At 39.0% G+C, this 18,769-nt stretch overlaps 2 protein-coding genes across 2 annotated transcripts in view; both read left to right on the forward strand.

Moving 5' to 3' along the window:
• Positions 1 to 3,093, forward strand: part of LOC117984742 (uncharacterized) — a 47,597-nt gene extending 44,504 nt beyond the window's left edge. Inside the window, exons 24-27 of the mRNA XM_034971382.2 lie at positions 120 to 236; positions 1,118 to 1,213; positions 1,802 to 1,935; positions 2,730 to 3,093. Of these exons, the coding sequence (XP_034827273.2) occupies positions 120 to 236; positions 1,118 to 1,213; positions 1,802 to 1,935; positions 2,730 to 3,006 (624 nt within the window). The 3' untranslated portion in view covers positions 3,007 to 3,093. The remainder of the gene's footprint in view (positions 1 to 119; positions 237 to 1,117; positions 1,214 to 1,801; positions 1,936 to 2,729) is intronic.
• A 762-nt stretch (positions 3,094 to 3,855) lies between these two features.
• LOC117984552 (aminoacylase-1-like) lies at positions 3,856 to 18,596 on the forward strand. Its single transcript, XM_034971181.2, has 9 exons — positions 3,856 to 4,021; positions 5,589 to 5,755; positions 6,953 to 7,127; positions 7,814 to 7,963; positions 9,071 to 9,141; positions 9,636 to 9,752; positions 10,007 to 10,102; positions 11,248 to 11,381; positions 18,154 to 18,596. The coding sequence occupies exons 1-9, from the start codon at positions 3,856 to 3,858 to the stop codon at positions 18,368 to 18,370; spliced, it is 1,293 nt and encodes a 430-aa protein (XP_034827072.2). The 3' UTR covers positions 18,371 to 18,596.
• Positions 18,597 to 18,769: the final 173 nt, after the last annotated feature.

Raw genomic sequence — 18,769 nt, forward strand, 5'->3', positions numbered from 1 at the left:
GGACAAACTTAAGTTTTAAAACAAGTCAAGGTCCATTTAATTTAAATGCTAAAGTATTACGATGATCGAATTCTATCAACGATGGTAAGATGTAAAATCTCGTCGTCGACCTGTTTTAGGTTCAAGCTCTAATAAATATGGCAATGAAATACAGAAAAGAACAACTTGACATAATGGCATCTCGTTCGCCGAAAGACTACGGCTCTTACTCCACTCTTAATATAAATATGATTAAGGTAAGTTCCTATAGTAGGTAATTTGAATCAATAAAAACCTGCTTGGTGAATGTAAATTTACGATATTTTATACAGTAAATAGGTATGCACTGTATAAAATATCGTGTCTAACCATATCTCAGATAACTTACTATAATAATATATTAATAAATTATTATTATTATTATTAAGTAGGTACGTCCGTTTTCAGTATTCAATTTATCTTTTATCAGTAGATAATTTACTTAGCAACATCGTTATTTATCAATAACTGTATAATGTTTTTTGATGAATAACAACGTTGATAGATGGATTAAATATTGAAAACAGACGTTAGATAGGTAAGCTTTTGTAACCATAGATAAGATTTTCTACTAGGTATATGCGAGGATAATATTATGCGCGAAAGTTCGCTTTAATTTCATAGGTGTTTAATCTTTTATACCACAGCAAATCAGTAAACACGAAGAGATTCAAATGCATCTACCACTGGTTCGACTAGAACTGCATATTTTTCAAGCTGTTTGTCGGCCACTCTAAGTAATGGTGTAATGTAGGCATTTAATCTAGAAATTGCCACGTATTTATTGCCTCCGAGACTTCTGATAAATTCGTTGCGTTCAGCGCTTGCGACGCGTAATTTAGTAACGGAATGCAAACAGTTCTTCTTAGTTATTTCTTCTCTCGCTGGGCTGGTTTCCGCACTTAAACGTTTCCGTCTGTTGTGCGTCTACAATGCAAACGGTTATGGTTTTGGCTTTTTCGGCAATAACTAGCACCAAATAATCACTACTAGAAACGACTGTAAAACTCAATCTCAATCATCCAACAGACAACACCGTGTGTCTGTTAATTGTTAAGTAAGGTATAACTTTTTCTTTAATTTTAAAAATCTTCTGCAGGGTGGTTTGGCGCCTAACGTCATCCCCAGTCTCATGTCTGTGGTGATAGACGTGAGGTTATCGGTTGAACAGAAAGTATCTGATTTTCTTTGTTTGGTAAGTCAAAGTTACATATTATACTAGCCTATGCCTGCGACTTCGTCCGCGTGGACCCCTATTTTACCCCCTTAGGGGTTGAATTTTCAAAAATCCTTAGTGGATGTTTACGTCATAATAGCTATCTGCATGCCAAATTTCAGCCCGATCCGTCTAGTAGTTTGAGTTGAGCGTTGATAGATCAATCAGTAAGTCAGTCAGTCACCTTTTCGTTTTATATATTTAAAGATCATCAAAATACCTTTTTCCCGTCACTTAGTCCAGGGTTTTTAAATCGTGGTTTTTCTGGCATAAAAATAATGTGATAAAAGGGATAGACTGAAGTATGTACCTTAAAAAACTAGCATGTTTCTTTATTCCACCAAAACTTCTAAATGCCTGATCCTGCAGATTTGAATGGTATCATTAGAAACCTATCATCCCGAGTGACATTAATATTCAACAATCAATATGGCGGCTGTGTGGCGCCATGGTGGTGCCATTTTTAAACGTGAAAAATTTTAATCTTTAGTTTTTGGCAAGGCAGTCGTATTTTTTTTTTGCGACTTGAATTTTTCATTGTCTTTGATTATAATAATTTATTCCCAGATAAATTCGTGGCTGTCTCAACTCAGAAGTACAACTACCGTAGATTTCATAAGGCGGGTCGAAACTTCCGCCGCAACTGCAGTCGACGACTCCAATCCTTACTGGGTGGCTATACGTGATACTATGAAAGATTTGTACGTACATACACATAATACACAAAACAAAGATCGCAAATAATAAAATTAATACTTTACACTTAAATTTTAACCAGTTTAAAAGTTTAAGGGTGTCTGGCAAGGGGTTGCCACGACACTAAGTGTCTGTTAATACACTGATTTCTAACGTGACGTGATTTCTAATACTATTCTGAAAATATGTAATTAGACTTTATTACTTTGACGTTAGATTTTTTAAACCTTTATTACCTATTATCTCCCAAAACCACCGTGATCCAAACAAACATCCAAACAAACGTTCCTCCCAGTGTTGGGGACAGTACGGAGAGAAACTTTCAGCTTTTATAAAATAACGAAGGTCTGGTACGCGCTGGCTCTTTCTATAATCTAATAGGTCAATACAACGTTCTCCACCAAATACCAAAATTTCAGGTTTGTAACTCATTTTGTCTACGGGCTAGAAAAGACCTGCGATACGCGGACAGACAGACCGACATACGGACAGACAGACAGCAGTGTGACATTAATAAGGCTCCGTTTTTACCCTTTGGGTACGGAGGCCTAAAAATTATAAAATAGATAGGTACCTAAGCCTAAAAATTAAAAAATCTATCGAGCTTGTTATCAAATAAAAGGTCAAATGAAAGGTTTTCCTAAAATATATACTTATTGGGTATTTTCAAGAAGAGAAGTTGGGATTATACGCGTCGGACAAAAAGTCTTATTAAAATTAAGATACTGAAAAAGTTGGGTTCTAGATTTTGACGTACCTAGCTACCTACATCTTGTAAGCTAAATCTTCTTTTTTGCAGAGGTTTTAAAATCGTGCCTACTGTTTGTCCTGCAACGTCAGACATGTTGCTACTCCGAGAGATCGGCATACCGGCAATCGGGTTTTCATCGAGGACTAATATGATTAGCAAAGCCCATGACGTTGACGAATACATCCCTGTCGAAAAATTTCTCCGTGGAATTGATATCTATGTAGCCCTTATAAAAAGTTTAGCGAACCTTCAAGAGAAGAAAAGCCCACGTGAAGATTGCAATCAAGAATACTTAGGTTACAATAAGCATGTTTGGAATAATTAAAAGCTACTGTCTGTACTTACTGTATTGAAATTTATTTAGATGTTCAATAAACAATTATTGTACAATTATAATATAAATTATAATATGTACATGTGTTTTTTTTAAATACAGGCGTTTCAAGTAACAAAAATAGAATGTTTAGAGCGGGGACGAGCACTGACCCGCACGTCACCCGCGCTATCCCGCACCGGGTTAGTACGGGTCAACCTGTCGCATACTATAGGTAGTTACATAGGCAAACTTAATATCTCGAGGTCTCTCCCAGTAAACCTTTAGTAATGGGGACGGAATAATTAATATACTGACATGTAACAATATGAATAAGTAAAAACCTTTACAAAAAATCTTGATTTTCCCCCACAAAATCGGATGGCTTGACCGTGAAAAGGTAATAAATAGGCACACTTTTGTATTGTTAATATTAGTTCCTATGTATATATGGACGTTAGTATGGATTAGTAACGTCCAGTCATTGATTTATTAACTACCTAAATCAATGCGTCCAGTACGAAAAGACGCAATCATCGCATTTTGAGACTACAAAATGAGATTGATAATAGAGAAATTTATCAATATTATCAACGTTGATGAACCGGTTAGGTGACATAAAAATTTCTTTCGATAAAATGTAATTACATAATATTTTTGTTTAGTATTCTGAATTCTGTTTAAGATGTTTAACGTATCATTTTATTTTTTGATGATCTTCCCCCCAATTGTGTAAGAATAACCATTTCATGGCTATCGCAATCGTCAAGAAATTCTGCCTTTTGATTGGTTGATTCGCTGTTTACATTTTTTCACAGCCAATCAAAGGGCCGAATTCTTGACGATTGCGATAGCCATGAAATGGTTATTCTTACACAATTGGGGGGCTGGTCTGTTGTCGTTCACTTAAGTATATGTCGTATAATATCAGAATTCCATAATGAATTAGAAGAATATAAAACCAATCCAGCAGTTCAGAGACTACAGGAGTACATTCAAATAGACACCAGTATTGAGGAAAATATAAGTAAGTAGACATATTTTTTTTCTTAATATTTCACTTCAATATTTTTTGGATACAGACAAATAGAACTTACCCGACGGTTTTCGGGTAAGTCCCATTTTTTTCATACAACTTGACGTCATCGAACAAAATAAGTCAATTTTATCCTAATTTGTTCCAATTTTTTTTAATAGATAGCGAGCAAACACGCAGGCGGGTCACCTGATGTTAAGTGATTACCGTCGCCCATGAACATTTGCAGCACCAGAGGAACCGCCGATGCATTGCCGGCCTTTTAGGAATCTGTTGGTCCGCCCCATGTTTTAATCTAGTGGGAACACCGCCGATGGGAGTCGAGATGGTTCCACAGTTTGCATGTGCGTGGAAAGAAGGATCTGCTAGGTGATTCTCTAACTCTGTGTCTAACACTAAATGATAGCCACCGAGGTTGGTTAGTTCTACATTGCTGCTTCGCTAAGTGACATTAAAATATTTTTTCGTAGAAAACCAACGGATTAAAAATTGAGCTCTGTGCCTATCATTCAGTGTTAGAAACCGAGTTAGCGAATCACCCTGCTGGCACAGCGGACGGTCGAATTGCACCAGACACCCAGGTGATGAGGGTGAAATTCCATAGAACAATTGAGCTTTTTCTTTCTTTAATTGTTCTATAGAACAAAGTAAACAAACTTTTATTTTTTCGGTATCAGGATCATTTCCAGGGTTCCGCACTCCAAGGGTGCCAACGGGACCCTGAAAATGATCCCGATGACATTCCGCTACGAAAAAGAAAGTTTTTTATGACGTCAAAGAAAGTTCAAGTTCGAGGTTTGTTGTGGTCTCTTCTCAGACCTGGGCGCATTTGGAACCCTCGTAGCTTTAGTTTTAAGTACATACTTACGTATTAATTATTACCACTAGGTATATCATCTTACAAATAAAAATTTGACAATCGAAGCGTAAAATTTTACCTATTCTGAATAAATAATTTGAGTTTGAGGTAAAATGCTAGTAGGTACCTAGGTATATAGTTCTATGGAACATATTAGGATAAATGTCTCATTTTGTCCGATGACGTCAAGGTCTATGGAACAATAATGGAACTTACTCAAACCATCAATTTGTGGTTAGGTACATCACAAAAAAAAATTGAAATGTGTTCACAAAAAAATAAATCACGCACGTCACCCGCGCTATCCCGCACCAGGTTAGTGCGGGTGTGCGGGGCGCCCCCACCCCGATTGTCATCTCGACCTGATGCGTACTATAGATAATTTTTATTGTAACATTTTAGTTAATAGAGCTGTTGAGTGTAATCTGCTTTCCAAACCTGTGCTATGGGAAAGAATTCTTGACAGAGCCATTGTAAGTGGCACGCTTACCTATTTAATATGATTGAAGTAGGTAGGTATAATACGCGACAGGTCGAGAATCGAGGAGGGAACGCCCCGCACACCCGCGCTAAACCGGAGCGGGCGAGCGCGGGTGTGCGGTGCGTCCCCTCGCCTCAGATTCCCCATACCTACCCCGATTGCCATTTTAACCTGTCGCGTATTACTTATACTTTGTTAACAATTAAAAAACAATTCAGAACATGCAGCGAACTTTTGGAAGAGACAAGCAGCTGAGTTGGGATTGCCGTTTGCTGAGCGTCGACCTGCCGGACTGCCGATATGCGTTATTACTATAAAAGGTGCCAAGCCTGAGCTACCAAGTATAATGCTAAATTCACATGCGGATGTCGTCCCGACCGAGGCAGTAAGTACAGACCTGATTCCTAAGTATGAACAATTTTCTAACAAAGAAGGTTAGTCGTCTTGATTAACCTGATATTAGGTAGGTATGTAAAATTTGATTTTGTTAATAATTGTTAATTAAGTTAGACTATGTTATAAGGTACCTATAATAGGGTTGACATAATATACATATAAAAAAATAAAGATAATATAATAATAAAATAATAATACTTAATAAAAAAAAGAGATTCAGTCACGGTCACTGAGCTGGCGATGGAGAGAGCTACGATTAGATTAGATTAGATTATGTATTAAAATTATTGACTTTTTATGACTTTATGATCATAAGAAGGCATGTAAAGTCAAATTAAAATAGCGTGCAATTTTTATACCTATTTAGTTACACATTTTAGGATTCCGTACCTCAAAAGGAAAATAGGAACCCGTGTAGGATCACTTTGTTGTCAGTCTGTTTGCTGTGTCGATGTCGGTCAAGAAAACCCCTACTACCTACGGGATACCTCTCGTTGACCTAGAGTCATGAAATTCGGCAGGTAGGTGTAGGTCTTATAGCACAAGAAAAGGAAAAAATCCGAAAATCGCGAATTCGTGGTAACAAAAAAATATTTATAATATGTGTTCATAAACAAAATACTATATTCATCTTTCAAAGTAAGATTGGGTAGGTACTACACCAAGTGGGGTATCCATGGCCGTAGCCGGGGGGGTTTCATTGAAAGGCATTTAAATATACCTACTTACACGTCCAAAATACCAATTTTTGTAATGTTTTTGGGCTGTGTTTGTCCGGGTTACCTTCAATACGGCTAAACTAATTTTGACTCGGGTACCTACTTCCGCACGTAGGTAGAGAAATGTGCAAGTTTACTACTGTTTATCCTGAAACAAAAAGTCCCTACAAGACCTTTGAAAAATCAAGATAATATGCTGGATCAAGTCGTGGGCAGAAGCTAGTCAGTAGGTACCCTTATTATAAATGCGAAAGTGTGTTTGTTTGTTGGTTTGTGCTTCAATCACGTCGCAACGGTGCAACGGATCGACGTGATTTTTTGCATGGGTAAAGATAAAGACCTGGAGAGTGACATAGGCTACTTTTTATCCCAGAAAATCAAAGAGTTCCCACGGGATTTTTAAAAACCTAATTCCACGCGGACGAAGTCGCGGGCATCAGCTAGTTGATAATAAATTATTTTATCAGGATTTGTGGACATACCCCCCATTTGCGGCACACATTGATGACAAGGGACATTTATTCGGACGCGGCGCGCAGGACTGCAAATCCACCGGTGTTCAATATTTAGAAGCAATTAGAAAACTTCAACAGCAAAATATCACTTTGGATAGGACTGTATATAATATAACAGTTATGCCAGGTGAGGCAATTAAGTTTTTTTTCATATAAGTATCTATTAAGCTGAAACTTATCCAAAAACGTATTTGCGGGATCTCGAAATCGATCGAAACTACCGATTAAGGATTGTATATTGTGGGAGGCTTCGGCCGTGGCTAGTTACCAACTTATTACATACCGCCCTACCGGAAAAGCCGTGCCGCTAAGCGATTAAGCGCGATGAAGCACGTTCCGGTACGATGCCGTGTAGAAACCAAAGGGGTATGGTATGGGTATAATAAAAACTGCCATACCCCTTCCAAGTTAACCCGCTTCCATCTCAAACTGCATCATCACTTACCGTCAGGTGAGATTGCAGTCCAGAGTCAACATTGTATCCGCATAAAAAAAGTATCGCTTTATTTTCATAGTTTAGCTTATTGAACTTTGAGCTAAACAATGAATACAAGTAGGTAAGTGCAAGTCTTGCACAACTTCGAACAACTATAACAGTGCTCATGTCCCTTTCTATTTCACCGTTTCACCTCTTCGACTTGCTCATCATATTGCATTCCAGCTGCTCTTTGAACTAGATCCCGTATTTTTTTTAAATCATATATACCAATGTACTCGTACATAGGTAGTTCGTACATCTCAGTCCTACAATTTTTCAACTATAACGAAGTAAATTTTATGTAGATATTAAATACTTAGGTACTTATATTTTAGATGAAGAAACTGGAGGTTTTAAAGGAATGGTCCCATTTGTCAAGACAGAAGAATTTAAGTCCATGAATGTTGGGTTCGCATTGGATGAAGGCGTACCATCGCCTAGTGATGTATATACGTACGCAATGTACACCGATAAGCGACCTTGGCGTAAGACTTTCCAAAATAATAGATATTCTTGTTACAGCAACATGTTACCTAGGGTAGAGCGGGCAACAGTGAACCACAAAAAGTTTGAGCAGTTATTACTCAACTTCTATAGCGATCTATAACACACAAATTGCACTAAACGCTAGGAAATTTAATGAAGTTTGAACCCACATATAACGCGTAAAAACTGCTGTCGCGTCATTTTAACTTTTTTTGTCAAATTTCATGTCAAAAGTACGATTTTAGTCCTATTTTAAAGGTGAACCGTACTTTCGACATGAGAGTTGACCCAGAGTTAAAACGGCGCGTGAGGAGTCATTTTTAGGGTTCCGTACCTCAAAAGGAAAAACGGAACCCTTATAGGATCACTTTGTTGTCTGTCTGTCTGTCTGTCTGTCTGTCAAGAAACCTACAGGGTACTTCCCGTTGACCTAGGATCATGAAATTTGGCAGGTAGGTAGATCTTATAGCTGACATTTGGGGAAAAATCTGAAAACCGTGAATTTAGGGTTAGATCACACAAAAAAAATTAAATTGTGGTCATGAATTAATAATTAGTATTTTCAACTTTCGAAGTGAGTGACTATATCAAGCGGGGTATCATATGAAAGGTCTTCACCTGTAAATTCTAAAACAGATTTTTATTTATTTTTATGCATCATAGTTTTTGAATTATTGTGCAAAATGTCGAAAAAATACGACTGTAGTACGGAACCCTCATTGCGCGAGCCTGACTCGCACTTGTTTACGGATTATACTAGGTTTTTGCATAGTTTAGATCGCTTTTTTCCAGGATATTTAAAAAAAAATAGGAAAATGGTTCACTGCGTACACCGTAACCTGGAAGGTGGTACTCAGTGAACCAAAGTAGTTGACCGTAAACTTAGTATACTTTACGTGAAATTATTGCTCAGTCTAATGATGGAGCAAAAATATGGTCACATGTTACGAAGTTTGGACTCGTTGGATTCGTATTGACTTGTCGGTAGACAGATCAAGATTTGACAATGGAGTTATTACCTAGATGTGGTCGATTAAAAGATTTCATGTTTATCAAACGTTTATCTTTAATCCGTAACATGTTTAAATTTTCTTTTATGATTTTAGAAATGAAGTTTGAAATTCACGGCGAAGGCGGTCATGGCTCCTTATTGAGCGAAGAAAGCACTATAGATCAGGTAGGTAGAGCAACTTTTATATTTATGGCGGCAACAAACATAGCGCGATGGCAGCATGATGTGAAGGCTACTGCAGTAGGTATCACCACAGAATATGTTATAGTAGTATCACGCAACACTGAACCTGCGCGTACGCACACCTATAGGTACGATGTACATACCTACTACAAAAAATTGTATGAAGCACTTCACACTGCAGAGGAAAATATAGTTCGTGACAGGTCGAGATAGCAATCGGGGTATGAAATGAGTAGTACAGGGGGGGGGGGACGCTCCGCACACCTGCACAGAGTAGTCGATATATATCTACTCGTAGCAGCCCCGTTGAACACGCTTCCGTCGCGCAGTTGTCCGTCATTTTATTTTTCATATGAGTTATAAATTATAGTAGGTATAACCACAGAAGATATGTAAAACTCATATTATGAAATAGTAGAGTAGAGTATAGTAGAGTATACCTTGTGGTATAATCTTAAAATTATTTAATATTTTAGGCACAAACACTTATAAACACAGCTATGGCATACAGAAATCAGCAACTCGAGATAAAGAAAACAAGAGCAGAAACTGATTATGGAGCTTACAACAGCCTTAATATTAACATGCTTCAAGTAAGAACTATAAATGATATATTTATATATGTATATGGATTTTTATCATTTCTATGCAGCATGTCCAAGCATGCAGGTGTTACTTATTTTGCGAAAGCCCATGGGTCCCTATTTCGTTTTCGCAAAGTAACGTGTGTTTCTATCCATTGTGTTTTTTTCTTATGTTTTGTGTTCTCAATAATGGTTTAATCAATATGCGTGATGCGGGTGCCATCAGTTTTATCTGTTTAATTCATACTGACAGCTTTTTTTAGTGTGGAATAGCTACCAACGTATCGCCAAGTCGCATGTCGGCGGTTGTAGATGTAAGATTGGGAGTTGAAGAGAAAGTCTCAGACTTTCAGACTACGGTAACAATTTTTTGCTGAATATTTTATTTCACTCACTTGATTTTTATTTTAGTACTAGCTGATCCCCACGGGTTCGCCCGCGTTAGGTTTTTAAAAATCCCGTGGGAACTTTTGATTTTCCAGGACAAAAAGTAACCTGTCCGTAGTAGCCGTCCCCGTGATGCAAGATATCTCAATACCGAATTATGTAAAAACATTTGAACGCATGATTCTTTAAAAATCCCATGGTATCATCACGATTTAAGAATGCAATTCCTTACAGCATCAAGGCTGAGGAGTTGGATCCTCGAGTTCAAAAAGTATTTACTTGGTAGGTAGTTATTTACCTACCTACAATATAATCGCACTGCGACATAATCGCGTTGCACGCACGGACTGCCGCGGCCGTCGCCATTATTTTAATTTCGTAAGATATTAATCTAAATGAAATGATACAAAGGGCAATTATCTAAATTAAACACTTGAGATGACGAATAATTTTATTTTGATAAGGATTAATACTATGATAGTAAAACACCTCCGAAAGTAAAGCTTTGTTTTATACCACATTTCAAAACCATACAAATGTTTATTGCGAGCCTACCGTAAAAGATAGATATATGCTATCGCTGACTTTTTTGGTAGAGGAATAATTCCACCGAACATTGTTTTCGTGTAACTTTAACTATTTAGGCAACGCTCGCCACGGAAGCTGACAGATGAGACGACTTTTTTCACTTTATTGCAATTTTCGAAGGAATTTCTAATTTTTTCGAAAATAAAATATAACCTTTGTCACTCTGGAATAATGGAATAATTCTACTGGTGAAAGAATTTTCAAAATCGGTTCAGTAGTTTCAAAGATTACCCCCTACCTACATCTAGTAATTTATAAATAACTAGCTTATGCACGTGTCGTCATCCGCGTGAACTAAACTTTAAAACCAATTTTTACTGAATTTTCAAAAATTCTTTCTAAGCAGATGTCTACGTCATAATAGCTATTCGCATGCTAAACACCATAGATCAGTAAGCTAGTCACCTTTTCCTTTTATTCATTATTTCATTATCAATTCATTCATTTAGATTCCGTCCATCAACTAAAGTGTCCTTATTCGAATTCAATAGAAGATAGCCTAACGTTCGTTGTTCGTTAATTTTAACAGGTAAACTCTTGGATGGCAAAGCTCGGCAACAATACAAAGCTGGAATTTATAAGAAGGATCAATTCTTCAGAAGCAACTACTGTCGATGACTCCAATCAATATTGGGTGGCTATGCGAGACACACTAGGCAATTTGTACGTACACGTTTTTATTGAATAAAATACTTACGCTTTTTTTTAAATTGCAAGATAGGGTAAAGGCGAGATAGATGCCCCAGTGGGATAGATGCCACACTTTCAAAAAACCTAACTTCCCAAAATCGCAATAAAGAATTAATAGTTTAAATAAGTAGCTTAGGCACCACACACCTAAGTCCCCGCAGGTCATCTTGCAGAACAGATGCGTTTGGCTTGTGCGTGTGATCATCTCCGCAGCGAACGCGAAAAATGCTTGATAAATTCAAACGTAAGTATTTATTGTTGCATAACTTTATAAGTACTTTTAGGAACCAGAAGCGGATTTTATTAAAAATAACAGTCATTTTATCAAAATAAATGATTTATTTACAATTAGGTTATGCTTTTAAACACAAATGAATGAAAACAGAAATATCGAATCAACAAACAGAGATTTACCTTCTTATGACTTTAAAAGTAAAACATCAAAGTAATCAAATCAAATAAAACATTAAAATAATGGAAAGACTTACTGCAAATTGCACCGATCACCAAAACGACCTTACCGCTCGACATTTGCCAGAGAAATGCACAAATCATGTGGCAACGGCTGTATTTATACCGGTTCGGTCGGGTGGTGACGCAAATTGCAGAGAATCAGGCTGGTGGGCCTAAGACGGCCACTCCTGCGTGCGCGACGTCCTCGGCCGCGCCCTCATTGAGCGTCTTCGTTGGAAGCATCCACAGCTGGCGCACAAGGTGACTAAAGACCTGCGCTTTCATCATGGTGATCGTTGTCAAAATCTGTTGAACGGACATAAAGGTTAAAGTAGATGTAAGAAAATCCAGTAGTTGCCTATTATTTCATCCATCACACATCCAAGGCCCTCATTCACTGGTACACACTTGGCTACTTATCGCATTAATCCTTCACACACACTTCTACTAACGACATACATCTTCAGGCACGTGTCTCATTCAGTCTCACACGTCTATCAAGTCTACATGTTAGAAATGTGTCTGGAGGGCAAAAGCCCCTACGCGTACAAAAACGCGTTTGCAAGGCCGAAGCCCCCAACGCATATGACAATGCGTCTGCAAGGCCGAAGCCCATACGTGTATAACAACACGTCTGCAAGGCCGAAACCCATACGCATACAACAATGCGTCTGCAAGGCAGAAGCCCATACGCATACAACAATGCGTCTGCAAGGCAGAAGCCCATATGCATATAACAATGTGTCTACACGGGCCGAAGGCCAATGCATACAACAATGCCTCTGCAAGGCTGGAGCCCAATATGTGTACAACAACACATCTGCAAGGCCGAAGCCCACACGCATACAACAATGCGTCTGCAAGGCAGAAGCCTATATGCATACAACAATGTGTTTACACGGGCCGAAGCCCATATGCATACAACAATGCTTCTGCAAGGCTGAAGCCCAATACGTGTACAACAACACGTCTGCAAGGCCGGAGCCCATACGCATACAACAATGCGTCTGCACGGGCTCCCGTGTCGCGTGCTCAGTGCAACGCATCGCCAGTGGACCGCCTCAGCTGCTCATCTCACTCTCTCGTGTATAAAGGCACACATTTACACATCTGAGCAACTGTAAACATAAAACACATTAAAAACGTCCCACTTACTTTCAGGAGAATTAGTGCAACTTTGGAGACACCACTATCTGGACGCCTGAATTCAAATTTTTCCTCAGCCTGGGAGTCTAATGTCAACCAAGGTCCACATACGAATCTTGTTTAAAAATCTTGCATGTAAATCTACCACCGAGGTAAAATACTGCTACCAAAAGTGACTTGACATTACTTTGGTATTTCAATTTCGTAGGTAACTTATGATCAATTACATCAATTAATTAAGCCAGTACCGAATCGTCGGTCAAATGAAAATAAATTTTCTACCCCTGAGGGTAGAAAAACAACACCTTTCTAATTGAAACTGTTGCCCCTCTCTAGCTTGGACAAGAGACAAAACTCAATTATTAAAATAAAAAAATCCAAAATTTACGTCTCGAGCTTTCTGTTGTGTTCGGGTTTGTGTTTGGGTTTGTGTTTGGGTTTGTGTTTGGGTTTGTGTTTGGGGTTGTGTTTGGGGTTGTGTTTGGGGTTGTGTTTGGGGTTGTGTTTGGGGTTGTGTTTGGGGTTGTGTTTGGGGTTGTGTTTGGGGTTGTGTTTGGGGTTGTGTTTGGGGTTGTGTTTGGGGTTGTGTTTGGGGTTGTGTTTGGGGTTGTGTTAGGGTTGTTTTAGGGTTGTGTTTGGGGTTGTGTTTGGGGTTGTATTAGGGTTGTGTTAGGGTTGTGTTAGAGTTGTGTTAGAGTTGTGTTAGGGTTGTGTTTTCCAAAAACCGAAAAGTCTTTCTCCATCTTAGCCACTGTGGGTAATATCCACAGTCCACACTTGTGCTCATATGCTCGGAGAGTGGACAGAACTGTCGGAAGGGATAACATTTTATCCTTTCCCCGGAGAGAAAATGTCTTAGCACATGCTAACCCTGCAGGAGTGCTATCTAAATTCTGTAAATAGGTGGCAGGTAGGTATATTTCACCAACAAAACTATATCAGTCTGTTTGACCTTATCAAAACCGCTCGGCCTAGCTGGCCTTAGCAAATGTTTTTATCAAAATAGTCCTTTCCATTAAAATTGGATTAACGCAATAGAAAACTGTCGGTAAAGGTTTACATGTGCTCAAGTACTGCTTACATATGTAAACAAGCAAAAGTTCTTTGTAAAATCGAAACGGTAAGAATGTTTAACTGATAACGAGCGTAATCAGGTTTATCTAAAGCACTGAATCTACCCACCTTTAACTATAAACGCACCAATACACTGCGTCATTGGCTTGCATGTCATATCAGGTAATTTTATCACAAAGACAAGTGAGCAAAGCTGGAGCAAGGTATTTGCTTTCTGAATTCTCAATGATTCAAAGGAAGTACTTTACTGGAACACGTATCAAAATCACGAACACTAACTTTAATAAAACGGAACGCTCTCACCAATCATCGCGAACAAAGGTTGTCACCTCGCGAAGAGAGCAGAAGCACGTAGCGGTGTGCGCGGCATCGCGCAGCTGGACCTGTTACACCCGCCAAGGGCGCAGGAGCTCGAGTGGCGTGCGCGCCATCGCGCAGCAGGACCAGCGAGCTGTTACGCCCGCCAAGGGCGCAGGAGCTTGAGTGGCGTGCGCGGCATTGCGCAGCAACACCAGTGCGCCATCTCGCTCGGCAAGAGCGCAAAAAGGCGCGGCAGCAGCGTGGCACGGCACAGCAACACCAGCCGTTTTGCTCGCCATGAGCGCAGAAAGATGTGGCAGCGGCGCAGCATGGCGCCACCACACTAGCGCGCCGTTGCGCTCGCGGAGAGCGCCGAAACTCGGAGCAGCATGCGCGGCATGGCGCCGCCATACTAGCGCACCGTTGCGCTCGCGGAGAGCGCCGAAGCTCGGAGCAGTGTGCGCGGGTCGCACCTCCACACTCACGCCAGAGCATGGCAAGCTTCGCACTCGTGCGGAACGCCAAAACCCGCAGCCAAGTGCGCAGCATTGTGCCAGAAATTTCGGAAAAAGAAAGATAAAATCAATGTGAGCACAGTGTCCAAATGTAAGTAGCTCCTAGTCGGTTAATTACGCCTGTCCTTAGCACGACAGGTTTACATATTCATACAACGATCTAACACAACATGAAAATTGATTTCTAATGTTATATCAGAAAACTCTTAAAATAATTTGATTCTACCACTTGGCTGTCAATGCCACGTAATGTGCAAAACAATTCGAGTACACTGAAAGTGTTTAGCAATCGACTCGAGATAAGTTCAATCCACTGTTAATCAAAATATCTACAGGTACCCGCTGTAGAACTGCAGTACAATAATTAACACTGACTTTACTGGCAAAAATAATAAATCAACGTCTACAAATTATGATTTCCTCTTTTACAAAAGAACACTGAATTCAGCCAAAATTTGTTTTTATAACAACTGGCTGAGATTTTCGGGTAGTCTGAAAATTACTATTTTCGTTCGCTGTACTAGATCTTTCATTAGGCTTTAGCTTTTTGTACCTTATACTTTGTGATTATAATTTCCACATAGAAATAAACATGATTAGGAAGCACTACAACTAAAACTACGCTTTCTAGTCTTAAACTGCGATTTTGAATTGCGGGTATCTCGGCGAGATGCTCCGTAACTAATGTTTAACAGTAATTTTACGTAGATTTGGTTATAACCTCAATAAGGATGTTACCAATATCATCCTTTTGCGGGCACAACGGAATAAGCTTCGTTTTAAAATTGGCCCAAGACCAATAATTTGTGGCCCATTCGTTTAAACATACTTTTGCACAACAAAATCTTTTAAACAATTACAAATACGCGAAACTATTTCACGGTTATGCCATCGATTGAGGTTAAGAACATGATCAATTTCTTTACGCCATGCATTAATGTCATTAAAAGCGGCATCAAAATTAGAAGTAAAGAAGGTTGGATCTCACCTGGTTTATTCCGCCAATCGCACTCACTATTTTCTCCGTCTTAACCACACCAAACAATGCCCATTGGAAGCCATAGAGCTTACGCGGTGTGGCGAGGTCTCCACAGACCTGGTAGTGTTGCGGCGCTGCAGCGTCTGAGCCCACTTAGACAGCGATGATGGCGTTTGAACTCGCTGCTGAGAAAGCGGCGGTCCAGGCGAGAAGGGTGCAGTTCGCCGCGGCGAGGCCGCCGGCGTTAGTGAATGGGACAGAGATCGACTAGCCAGTCTTTTATTATTATTTGACTAGACTACGCTTATCCTCTATCTCACTGAGGCAGTTTTGAATAACATCGAGTATTTGTCGAAATTCTGGGCTGCTAGTGTCTAAAAGATGATCACGTGATTTACAAAACTTTGTTTTATGCTTAGATCGACCACTTGATTTAGACAACTGCATTATTAAAAACAAGTAGGGTAGATGTCAATTTTCTAAGGATTTTACACGGACAACAATTTAATTTGGACAAAAATATTTGAACTGGATACATTGTGCTTAGCTAGGTATACAGTCAAACACCAGCAGAACTTTCCTCAACCGCGGTAAGTCGTGACATTTTATGGATCTGTTGTCATTTTATGTTGAGGGTAGGACTGCTATCTAATCCGGCGCTGACGGGAATGAACAGTACGAGATCTAGACCTATTTTGTACACCAGAATAGCTACTCTTATAATATGAGTGATGTTTAGTATTAAGCAAACGTAAGCAACTCTTATCGCGACGTGATCTCAAGCCATTTCTATCACAACGCGAACGTGAACGTGTTCTATGATGGTGTCGGTCTATGGTGTCGGTGCAATCTGCTTTGAGTACAAGTACGCTTTGCCATACGGCATGGCGACTCACATGACATTTCACAATAGCAAAATTATGATGTCATCACAAGTTATTGAACTACAAGTAAGAAGGTTAAACTCTGTGTTTTTCGCAAAACAAAAAGCTGTATGTGGGCACAAGTACATCCCCACTTCTGATTTTAGGAACCAGAAGCGGATTTTATTAAAAATAACAGTCATTTTATCAAAATAAATGATTTATTTACAATTAGGTTATGCTTTTAAACACAAATGAATGAAAACAGAAATATCGAATCAACAAACAGAGATTTACCTTCTTATGACTTTAAAAGTAAAACATCAAAGTAATCAAATCAAATAAAACATTAAAATAATGGAAAGACTTACTGCAAATTGCACCGATCACCAAAACGACCTTACCGCTCGACATTTGCCAGAGAAATGCACAAATCATGTGGCAACGGCTGTATTTATACCGGTTCGGTCGGGTGGTGACGCAAATTGCAGAGAATCAGGCTGGTGGGCCTAAGAGTACCAATAAGTTCCGTTCTGTTTTTTTATGTCAATACATTGGTTCATAAAGTATCTACACACCTAGGTGTTAATCTCTGTGTTGTATTTAATTTAGTTAAAAATGAAAGGGCATCTATCCTTATCAAAAAGGATAGACGCCTCGATTTTTGGCGGGACGGATGCCCTTAGGAGTTCCTTAGGGGCATATATCCCCCATGCCCTTTTACATATTATATGTCAGCCGTATTTTTCAAATTTTACTGTTCTTCTGGAACCACTATAATAAATAAATAAAATAAAATAAAAATAAAAATAATTTTTTTTATTTTATTTTATTTATTTATTCAAAGATTATAAATACTTAGAACATTTTAATAGTTACATATTTTACTTATTTTTCACCATAGGGCATCTATCCTCCTTGGCATTTTCATGGCGGGGCATCTAACCCCATCAAAGGACATCTATCCCCAAAAAATGGGTCTGCGAAAATTCAATTTCTGCAAAACCAGTAATCGTTAGGTTAGCAAAAACTAGTCGTAACGCTAACTAGCTATACTAACAGGAGTTATTCAAATTATATTTTTATTTTTAAAATTAGAACGCTTTTTCAAAAAGTGGGGCATCTATCCCGCCTTTACCCTAAGCGTGTGCTTGACGACAATCATGCTTCCTTAAAAGCGCGCGAAATAGATTTTTAAAATATGGGGATTTAAATAGTATTTCTGCGTGTTGCGGGACGTGGTATATATTTCAACCACGAGTCACGAGAGGAAAACGCTTTGAATTTAGTTAAAAACAATATTATTTTAACTATCCCCAAATTGGTGCACTAACCAGCTAATTAAACACAAAGCGCAACACGTCCCAAGTCAAACAGTACGATGTATATTACAATTTAATTACTATTATTTTCAGAGGAGTGACTGTACTGCCGATAGTATGCCCAGGAACTACTGACATGTTGGAAATACGGGCATTAGGTATACCAGCTATCGGCTTCACGCCGAACAGAAATTTGCCAATCAAAGCTCACGGTGTGGATGAATTCGTCTCCATGAAGACTTATCTAGAAGGAATTGAAATGTATGCTGTTCTCATTAAACGCTTAGCGAATCTACCAGCTTTTACGTAAATGAGAGAATCTAACCTACTTACTTGTTTCTACTTTAATTGCTGAAAATTGTACAGTTCGCGACAGGTCGAGATGGGAATTGGGGAGAAAACGCCCCGCACACCCGCACAACCCCGCGCTAACCTGGTATGGGGGAGCGCGGGTGACGTGCTGGTGTGCGGGGCGTCTCCCCCTCCTCATACCCCGATTGCTATCTTAACCTGTCGTGGACTATTCACATTTGTACGTGCTTAATAAAATATCAAATGAGTTTTCTTTTATTCGTTTTATTTATTCTAACATCACTACTCATATTATAAATAGGAAAGTTCGTTTGTTTGTCCTTTGATCACGCCACACCGTAGCAATGAATCAACGTGATTTTTGCCTATAGTTAACAATTATTTAAATACCTGGAGA

This window comes from Maniola hyperantus, chromosome 8 (assembly GCF_902806685.2).
Source record: "Maniola hyperantus chromosome 8, iAphHyp1.2, whole genome shotgun sequence".
Classification (NCBI taxonomy): Eukaryota; Metazoa; Arthropoda; class Insecta; order Lepidoptera; family Nymphalidae; genus Maniola; species Maniola hyperantus.

What these genes read in the sequence shown, in the direction of transcription:
- LOC117984552 (XM_034971181.2), top strand. Translation starts at nt 3,856, where the DNA reads ATGGTTATTCTTACACAATTGGGGGGCTGGTCTGTTGTCGTTCACTTA. An exon ending in CAGTATTGAGGAAAATATAA is followed by an intron (nt 4,022 to 5,588) that starts GTAAGTAGACAT and finishes AAAACAATTCAG; the next exon opens with AACATGCAGCGAACTTTTGG. An exon ending in AAGAAAGCACTATAGATCAG is followed by an intron (nt 9,142 to 9,635) that starts GTAGGTAGAGCA and finishes TTAATATTTTAG; the next exon opens with GCACAAACACTTATAAACAC.